This window comes from Lactuca saligna, chromosome 6 (assembly GCF_052625555.1).
Source record: "Lactuca saligna cultivar CGN05327 chromosome 6, ASM5262555v1, whole genome shotgun sequence".
Taxonomy (NCBI): Eukaryota; Viridiplantae; Streptophyta; class Magnoliopsida; order Asterales; family Asteraceae; genus Lactuca; species Lactuca saligna.
Window position 1 is genome coordinate 154,700,033 of NC_136422.1, and position 11,124 is coordinate 154,711,156.

General features: G+C 31.4%; 1 protein-coding gene across 1 annotated transcript; it reads right to left on the reverse strand.

The window, feature by feature from the left end:
- Window positions 1-9,361: 9,361 nt before the first annotated feature.
- Window positions 9,362-10,174, reverse strand: LOC145003046 (uncharacterized). Its single transcript, XM_078962206.1, has one exon. The coding sequence runs from the start codon at window positions 10,172-10,174 to the stop codon at window positions 9,362-9,364; it is 813 nt and encodes a 270-aa protein (XP_078818332.1).
- Between the last annotated feature and the right edge of the window lie 950 nt (window positions 10,175-11,124).

Consider the following 11,124-nt stretch of genomic DNA (forward strand, 5'->3'; position numbering starts at 1 on the left):
GCGTATTTTAATCTTATTTATTTTATTATTAAATATACCTAATATCCTATAAAACACATGAGCACATAAATATATGAATAATTTTTTCTTATTCATTCATGTAAAGATTACAATTGTTGACCAAAACAATTACAGACTATGACTTAATCTAACACGAAATGCGGACGTTACAGTTAAAGATCTTAGATTTCACTTTGATCATCATACATTGCCTATAGGTGGTGGAATTAATAGAATACGTTTGTTACTATTATAATTAATTTTTTTATTTGGATATTGATGCTTAACCAGTTTCGACTACAACCAATTTGGTTAAAAAGGCGATTGATGTGGATGGTGTTGTGCCCGTGTTACAATCTTCATCAAGAGGATGTGGAGCATTTGTTTCTCAAGTTCTCTTTAGTACTTCAATTTTGGCAAAAGCTTGTATCTTGGTTAGATGAATTTTTATCTCATTTCCTTGATTTGATTGATCACTTCGATAGGACTGATGCGTACGGAGTTGGTAATTATTGTTTAGTGATCATGGATACCATTTGTATAACATTAATATGTGTGCTTTGGACGTAAAAAAATACGTTGGTGTTTGGGAACAAGAAATATTGGAATGGATTGTTGTTTAATTCAATTGTATCATTCTTTTAATTAGTTTTGTAGTAGGAATTGTAAAGCTAAAAAAGAACCAAAATGGATGGATGCAAAATACATTCATAAAAAGACTTGTTTTTTCGTTTTTTTTTTCTAGCTTTAATATATATGGCCGTTCTAAAAAAAACTATAGAAATGGTTTCTTAATATCCTTGTGGATGACATTGAAGTAGGATATGACATGGATTGACCCCCCCATCTTATACCAACATAAGGTGTATTCTCTCTCTCTCTCTCTCTCTCTCTCTCTCTCTCTCTCTCTCTCTCTCTTCTGTTATCACTCAATATTCATAGACACATGTCTTGGTTGTTAGAATATTTTTCAGTTTCAGTTATTTAGTTATTACTTACAAGTCTGTTTAAGTTTTGATATATATGTATTAAGTTTGTCATTTTATTTCAATCAATGAAAGAAATGTTCTCTCTCAAACATATTTCTCTCTCTAGATTTCAAATCTAATATGGTATCAGATTAAAATCAATGAAAGAAATTTTTTGAAGATCAAAGCATTATTCGAATGTTAATGGGGTTAAATGATTCATATAAAATTGTTCGTGGTCAAATCCTTATGATGAAGCCGTTACCTTCACTTTCCGCTGCTTACTCGTTGATTATTCAAGAAGAACGTAAAAGAACAATTTCAATTCCTTCAATCATAAACAATGATGCAATTGCAGTGCATGTTACTTCTGAATCATCTGTTTCAAACCCTAAGAAATCGCTTCTCTGTACTCATTGCAAGAAGACAGGTCATACGAAAACCAACTTCTATCGTTTAATTGGTTTTCCTTCATCATTCAAATTCACCAAATCAAAGAAGGATGATCAAAAATCAAGTGTTCAGAATGTTGTGTCGACATCCAATTCTCCCTCAATCACCATGGAACAGTATGAACATCTTGTTCAACTCATTAACAATCAAAATCTGACATCTTCTTCTTGGACCAATCAAATCAGCTCTTCAGTGGTTCATGATGGTATGAAGGATGAAGGTACAACTTTCTCTTATCATCATTTTTTTTGCAAACGTTTATAAGTCCTTATCATTATTGCATACTGGTTTTTCTTGGATCATAGACTCAGGAGCCATATATCATATTTGTTGTAATCGTGATCTATTTTTGTCATTTCAATCACTTACTCAGCCACAATACATTGTGCTTCCTGATGGTCATCATGCCACTGTTTCTTTCATTGGTGATATACAATTGCATGGTTCTATTATTCTTTATCGAGTCTTGTATGTTCCTTCATTCAAATACTATCTCATTTCTATTCCCAAATTCAGAAAACATCTTAAAACATTTGTCATCTTTACTGATGAAGCATGTCTTCTGTAGGACCCTTCATCAAAGAATGAGATTGCTCTAGGTGTTTTTGGGAAGAAGATCAATGACCTATATGTATTTGATCATCGATCCATTAAGGATTCTCTTTTGTTTTCTTGTCCATTTCCTTCTAAAACATGTTTCAATGTAATCAATAAGCCTTCAGACACTTTGTTGTGGCATAAACGATTAGGTCATCTTCCTTTTTGTAAACTCAAATAGTTGTCTCTTGTTTCTTCACATTGTAAGGAATTTTCATTTGATTCTTGTTTGACATGTTCTCAAGCTAAACAGCCACATTTATCTTTTCCTAAAAGTCTATCTAATACTCATGATCCTTTTGATTTAGTACATATTGATGTATGGGGACCTTATAAATATGCAACTCATGATGGTTTTAAATTTTTTCTAACCATTGTTGATGATTACTCTCGACACACATGGATACATTTGATGAGTAATAAAGGTGCAACATGGAATCTTATTAAAGCTTTTGTTAATCACATACAAACCCAATTTCATAAGACCATAAAAATTATCAGATCTGATAATGCATATGAATTGGGTTCTAGCAATGAGGGAGTTGATTTTTTTCAAACAAAAGGAATCATTCATCAAAGATCAACACCATATTGTCCTCAACAAAATGGTCTAGTTGACGAAAGCATCGACATATTTTAGAAGTTGCAAGGGCATTGTATTTTCAATCAGGATTGGGACACATCTATTGGGGAGAGTGTGTTACAACAACCATTCATTTGATCAATGGAATGCCTACAAAAGTTCTTCAACACAAAACCCCATTTGAAGTCTTGTATAATGTTGCACCAGATTTACAACATCATAAAGCATTTGGGTGTTTATGCTATGTCAGTTCTCAACGCACAGGAAGAGATAAGTTCATGCCTCGTACACATCCATGTATTTTCATTGGATATCCATATGCTCAAAAAGCTTACAATCTTGAACTTAACTACAAATGAAATCTATGTAAGTAGAGACATCAAGTTTTTGGAAGATATATTTCCTCTTCATTCTATCTAGCAGCCATCATCCTTCATTGACAACTATTTTCCAATTTTAATTGATGATCATTCCAATTCTGAAATGCATTCTTCACAAAATCATGCTGAACCAGTTTCTAATTGATCTTCAGAAAATATTTCACCTTTCCCATCTTTAAGAAGATCTACAAGAGTTTCTCACCCTCCATCACATTTACAAGATTATATCTGCAATCTTATTTCTTCGAGTGATATACATCATCATTGTAATCATACCATTACTAATCTTTGTATTGGTATTCATCCCTCCATACCTCATACTTCAATTGATGATAGTCAACTTCAACATTTTGCCTTCAATACGAATAATCATCTTTTTGAACCCACTTTTTATCATCAAGCTAAAGGTGATCCTAATTGGGAAGAAGCAATGACCAAAGAGTTACAAGCTTTACAAGATAATGATACATGGGATATTGTAAAATTACCAAAAGGCAAGAAACCTATTTCTTGCAAATGGGTATTCAAAATCAAATACACGGCTAATGGTTCAGTTGAGAGGCACAAATCTCGATTGGTGGCAAAGGAATTTACACAAAAAGCTGGTATTGATTATCATGAGACATTTTCACCAGTGGTAAAATTTAACACAGTAAGGTGTTTAGTTGCTTTAGTTGTAAAAAAAAGATGGAAAATTCAACAATTTATATGTAAACAACGCCTTTCTTCATGGCGATTTACATGAAGAAGTCTATATGAAAATACCACCTGGAATTTCTACATCATCTTCTTCTCATGTATGCAAACTCAAAAAGTCCTTATACGATTTAAAACAAGCATCCAAACAGTGGTATTCTAAGTTGTTAGAAGCCTTAAGAACAAGAGGATATCATCACTCACAAAATGATTACTCTGTGTTTCTTAAAAATACATCTCATTCAACTGTTATTGTAGCTGTCTATGTTGATGACATCTTGATTACAGGAGATGATCAAGATGAAATTGCAGCTCTCAAAAGTTTTCTGGATGATAAGTTTCGTATAAAATATTTGGGACAAATCCATTTTTTTTCTTGGATTGGAGTTTAATCATGTTCCTAATGGCATGATTGTTCATCAGTAAAAGTATATTAAGGAATTACTTGATTTGTATTCTATAGTTGATTGCAATCCTGTATTACCAGCTATGGAAAATCCTTTAGCTGATCCCACCACATATCGACAGTTAATTGGAAAGTTGAATTTTTTAATTCATACATGGCCTGATTTGTCTTACTCAGTTTAGTAACTAAGTCAATTCAATCAAACACCATCTCAAGCACATTATGAAGCTGCTTTACATGTTCTACAATACCTCAAAGGAACATTACATCAAGGATTGTTTTTTCACCAAAATAACAATTATACCCTTGATGCATATTGTGATTCTGACTGGGCTGCATGCCCAATCACAAGGAGATCTGTTAGTGGCTACTTCATCATGTTTGGCAATACTACTATTGCATGGAAATCCAAGAAACAAATTACTATATCTTTATCCGCAGCAGAGGCAGAATATCGGTCTATGAGAATATTAGTTGCTAAATTAGCCTGGTTAAGTCGGCTTTTTCATGAATTTCAAGTTACCAATATTACCCCAATACCCCTAAAATATGATAATCAGGCAGCCATCTATATTGCTTTTAATCCCGTTTTTCACGAGAGAACTAAACACATTGACATAAATTGTCATTTTGTTAGAGAAAAACTTAAAAATGGTCTTATCTCTTTATCCTATGTTTCAACAAATCAACAAGTTGCAGATGCTCTTAAGTCTTTACCAGGACCAAAACACAAAAAAGCTGTAATCAAGTTGGGTCTTCAGTCATATCCACCAGCTTGATGGGGGGGGGGGGGGGGGGTTATCACTCAATATTCATAGACTAGTGTCCTGGTTGTTAGAATATTTGTTAGTTTCATTTATTTAGTTATTACTTACAAGTCTGTTTAAGTTCTCGTGTATATATATATATATATATATATATATATATATATATATATATATATATATATATATATATATGTATGTATTGAGTTTATCATTTTAGTTCAATCAATGAAAGAAATGTTCTTTCTCAAACATATTTCTCTCTCTAGATTTCAAATCTAATTCTCTCTCTCTCTCTCTCTCTCTCTCTCATGACAGGCAGTGTTGGTCTTTATCTTCTACTAGGTGGATCCTCTCTCTCTCTCTCTCTCTCTCTCATGACACGCAGTGTTGGTCTTTATCTTCTACTAGGTGGATCCGAGTAGTCCCCATTAAAATTAATCTAGTTAGTAGTGTTTGTCTTTGGATAAGCTTACTATTAGCGTTCATCTGGATAGTCATGGTATATTGGTATGAATGTGCCTTCATTACTATGTATTCTTTGTGATGTTGGGATTGAGATGGCTAGCTATTTATTCTGTGTTTGCTTTATTGCTATTGTGATTGGTTTTAGTTTAGTAGGTGGCGAGGTATCACAATGGCATCCTTACTTTCGTATATTGATTGGTTTGTTTGGTTCGGTACTCGTTGCCTTAAGGAGTTTTGAAGAATTGTCTAGAAGGTATTTTTTATTCTACTTGGTGGCATATTTAAAATTTCAGCAATATTCATTTGTTTGATAAACTTTCCACCCTTCAAACAAACAATTAAAAAATAATAATAACAAAAATAAAAAAATAAAATAAAATAAAATTGTAGCCGTCTTTTGTTTTCAAAAATGCAATTTTTAAGCATTATATAGACGCGTGTCGCACTTTTGGCACATTTGACCATTGTATCATTTTGGATGTGTATAAGTAGATGTGGAGCTGTTTATTAGAATGCCACCTATGGCAGATGACATGCAAAAAGAAAAAATAAAATAAAATAAAAATAAAGAAAATACAATACTGATTTGGTACATACTATTTAAGACGATGAATTTGATCCTTATATTTATAGGCTATTGACATAATTATATTTTATACTTAAGGATATAATTCAATAAGATGAAGCAATACATCTAACAATAATAAATGCAAGCATATCAACTAATGAGTATTTTCAACTAATGAGTGTTTTCCCTGCATCTTTAATATACTAAGAAAATTTTTATTTCATCATCTTTAAGAGATAAATGATCTTTGACTGTGTTTTCTACAATTAGATCAAATTACTGATATCATCTTTACTATATAACAAGTTTGGCTCACACCCCGTTTGTTTTGAAGAGTTACGCATTTCCTTTATGAGATTCAAAGTTTCCAAAATCGTATTCCAATCATAACTTAAACTCACATAACTGTAAACCCTAATTCATCTTCCCCAAATACCATTTCTTCTCTATCGTCAAAGCATGTAGTATCGTCACTCATGTTATAGGTAACATATATACAAATACCTAGCGGAAGGTTATCATTATTTATTTATTAATTGTTAATTTTTAATAATCATTTATTTATAATCGATTTGTTGATTGTTAAGGTGGATAATTTCCTTCATTGTTAATTTAAGACAATGTTCATTCGAATCGATATATTTACCGATGAGGTTCTTGATGTTCCTGAAAACAAATTGATGTATGAAATTTGTATATTTTAAGGAAACTGATGCCTTGATTAGTTTAATTATCAAATTCGTATATCATGCATCTTAAATGCTTCATTCTAATTTGTTTTACCTTCGGTAGTTACGATATCAGGTTGAAGGATCAACATTGCTTTTTAAGTTTCTGGCTTGTTCAATAGCTGCAAAAAGACACATACATTCAAGCACAACAATCTTGGATGCTCAAGGCGTCGTATGTAAAATATTTATTCCCCTTATGCAAATCTATAACTCCAAATATACACTATTCGACATTTTGTAATATTTTACGGTATAAAAAACTCCACAAAGAGTGCTTGAGAGCTCATAATGTCACTCCAGAAAATAGATGGTGATAATTACCCTGAAGTAAGAATGTAAGATTAACCCTTTTTTTCTTAACATTGTTGTGCTTTATGTAAAAATAATAATAATAATAATAATAAAAGACTACTATGATCACAAGTGTTGATAAAAATTTGTTAAGAATATGATGGTGTTTTTGGTCCTTGTATTATTTTTGCATATTTTCAAGCATGAATAAGGACGAAACATGTTACATAAATAGTTCGATTTGTTACACCTGCTACCAAACTTGAACCTTCCCCTTTTGCCGCCTATGATCAAAATAAGTTGGTTAACACGAACTAAAAATGTTTTCTTAAAACATAAATGGGTCCTGTCTACCCATTTCTATCCTAGAACCTGGTTATTTTGCCACTTTTGCGGCAAAGATTCATTTAATTTAAAAAACAGAGTTAAAAAATATTACACATGAACATATTTATCATTTATGCTGACATGTTACCCCTTTATAAATTATGTAGAACTTAACTTACCTTCAAATCTAATAAAAGAATATATTTTCGTTTTCAATTGAAACAATTCCTTATAACTGATTGTTTTGTTATTAACTATTAGCAAAATTCAAGGACAATCATGATCTAGTGTTGGATTGTATCACTCATGATCAGTTATATGTAGTTGTTTATCGCGTCGCAAACAAAAAAAGCTTGAAAGATATGCACATGTGATGCGGAAGGTCATACAACTAATAAAACAAATAAAATGTTGTATACAAAAATGTATTTCAATGATTATAAACACTTAAAAATTTCATTGTATATATGTTTTACATATTTCAAATAACCAGTAATGTGAACTATGTTTATATTACTTGATCTTCTTTTTTTAATTACTGTGTATGTTTTTTAAGATGTTTTGTGCTTTTTTAGGTTTCTCTGTATTTTATACGGATTATAATCTAGTATAGTTTCTAAATGATTTTTTTTTTCAAGTCAGTTTTAAATAAATATGAATGTGGGTAGGCAAAAAAATAAAATATTATTTAATATATTATGCAAATAACTGTTTTTACCACACCAAAAAGATAACGACTTATTTTAGTCCAAACTCATTTAACTTTTCAGAGCACGGCACTCACTTTGCCATATCTAGTTAACTTCTTTGAACGTTATTAAATAAATTACCAAAATACATTTTAACAAGTTAAAATTAAGAAGAAAAAATAATCTAAAATCGTACAAAAATTCGTAATCAACTTTTTTTAATTTACAATCAGACAAGTAAATATTTATTTGATTGAATTAAGAAATCACTATCTAACTTTTTTTAATTAATAAGCTTTGTTAAAAAAAATCAAAAATCGGTACAAAGGAATCGGCCTTTATAAGTTATAACTGGTTAAAAGGATTGGGCTCGACCCATTATTTATAGCCTGTTGAAAGCCCATTTTCTGTGCATCTTTTAATCTTGGTCACATTATTTAAAAGTACAATAATAAGAAACGTGCCAAAAATAATTAACACATTTGTTTTTGTTTTTTTTTTTTTTTGGACTTCTTTCACTATCACTATAAAATATAAATATATTATCTTACATATTTACTATATTAAAAAAAAAAAGTATTTTTCAAAGGTTTTAGCATATACTTTGACAATTACGCGTTAATATATAATACTCACCCCGAATTTAATTTGAGTTACTTACTAATTTTCAATGCACCATATGTAAGTCAATTATTATTGTTGTACAAATTTTAATGTATTTATTTTATTTTTTAATAATAGACATTTTTTTATTATTATTTTTGATTTTTAATTTCAGATACCTCGTCAGAATCTTTAGTTGTGAGTGAGTGTTACCTATTAAATCGGGTACATTATTAAACAAACAATTTTTAATAAACAAACAAGTTTAAATTAAATGTTAAAATTAGTTATATAACTAAAAAAACTAAATAAACAAAATAATAAAAACATATCGTTTCTTTTCTGCAATATTCTCTTTAAATTATTGCTAAACAACTTTAAATTTAATATTTGATATAAAGTAAGAAACTTACAATATTTTCCAATTTTGGTCGTCATTATTCTTAATGCAAGTCTTAGTCAAGTTACGTAAAGCCTTTTGCTTATTTCCCAAAAAAGAAAAACTAAACAATTATTATCTTAATTTTTTAGTTCTAAAAATAGTCACCTTAAACCATAAATTCATCAAAGTGTCTTCGTTTCATTCAATTAACCAATTACTTTTATACCCATATTAAACATTGCTTAAGTTATAAAATTCTGAAGTTTTTTATATTATTCTATCCACATATATAAAATATTATATATATTCATTTGCCCCACATCTGATTCTAACAAACTTATCGGCCACCGAGAAAAAAAATAAAAAGCCAACCACTATATAGGAAGATGAACATGGAATTCTGCAACTTAAAAACATTTATAGCAAATATGCAAATTCAAGGAAGAAGAAGACGATTATACTTGAGAAACTGGTTGATTTTGTGATCCTCCAAGCTGAATATCTTCACCCACCATGAAAGCTGGCTGTGAATTGCTCAAATAAGCACCTAAATAAGTCGATAAACCCACCTTATCAATGGCTTCTCTGTGATAAGATTTGCAGACTAGATATAACACTGTTTGAATCACTATTATTAGCAGAAACATGATCACAAGCAAAACACAGCATAAGATTCCGATCGCCGCCTGCCACACCGCCGCTAACTCGGCAGCATCAAGCACGACCAATGCCAGATACATAAACACGACACTTCCTAACAACCCATACAAAAGAAATGACACCATTAACGCCAATCTCCGTTTCCCCTTCATCAGATCCATCGATTTGATCATGGCTTTCAATCCGTAGCAACTTTCTAGAACGGAGATGACGATAGCAAGTTGCCAAACGATGGCCAAGTATAAGAACCCGAAGATGTAAGGAATGGATATAGCGAATAAAATGTAGAATTCCACGAAGATGACGCTCGATAAGAAGAACACGACGGAAGAGATTAAGTTGTAAGCGAAGAAGGTTAAGAACATACAGATGAAACTGACGGTGAGTCGTTTCCAGACTTTTGGAACCACTTTCATAAGCTTGCGGTATGTGACATCGCCGCCGGTGTAGACGGATGCGATGGTGTAGACGACGGCGGCGGTGGAGAGGAGAGAGAAGAGTGTGACGAGAACGATGGAGGTGATTTTAAAGAGGATGTAGAAGAGCAATTCGGTGGGGCTGGTTTGGGAGATATAGGATCGGTAATACTCGTAGGCGTTGACGAACATTTGATATGGGTCTTCTTCGATTTGGTGAAAGAATCGGCAAGAGATCTCAGTGTGAGCAATGAAGATGATTGCGAGGGGAAGGATTAGAGTGAGGGTGATTTGGGTGAAGATTTTCTTCCATGTGAAGACTGTTTTGAAGGATTTACTGAAAATGCCGAGTAATCCAACGAATTTCATCTCTTCTTGGGTTGCATCCATGGTGGGATGTGTGTGGGTTGCAGAAAAAGCGAAGGGGGAAGAGTGAATGGAATCGTATATATACAACAAATTCTATGAGAAGAGGACTTGCTTGGAATTTGTTCAACAATTTACTCTTGTCATAAATGAATAACTCAAACAGAATAAATCATGTCACAAAAATACGCAACACAAAATGAAATTGGGGCAAAAGAGAAATCCAAATTCGTGTCTGTGTCGTGTTTATGTTTAGTGCAAAAAAATATGATATCGTGTCGCGTCATGTTCGTATTCAAAATTCGAAATAAAATTGACACGATGTAACATTTGTTTGTCGTGTTTTTCATGTTATGTATGATTAAATACTAATTAAATAAACTAATTGTTATTTTATACTACCCGTTCTATATTTATTGTTTATTTTTTTACTTATATATATATATATATATATATATATATATATATATATATATATATATATATATATATATATACACACACACACACACTAGCCATCTACCCGCGCAAAGCAGCGGACGACGAATAATTTGATCTCTTTAGAGTTAAAACTATTTTGCGTTCACTTCGAGAAATGAATATTAAATGACATCTATTTTTCAAGAGCATTACCATACCATATTAAGGGGGTGTTTGACTAAGTTTTTTTAAAACAACTTATAAAGTTCCACATCACTATAAGTTAAAAAAGTGTTTTGATTAAAATAACTTGTTCCGGTGGGGAATTTCTAATACGTCATTTTTTCATAAGTTAC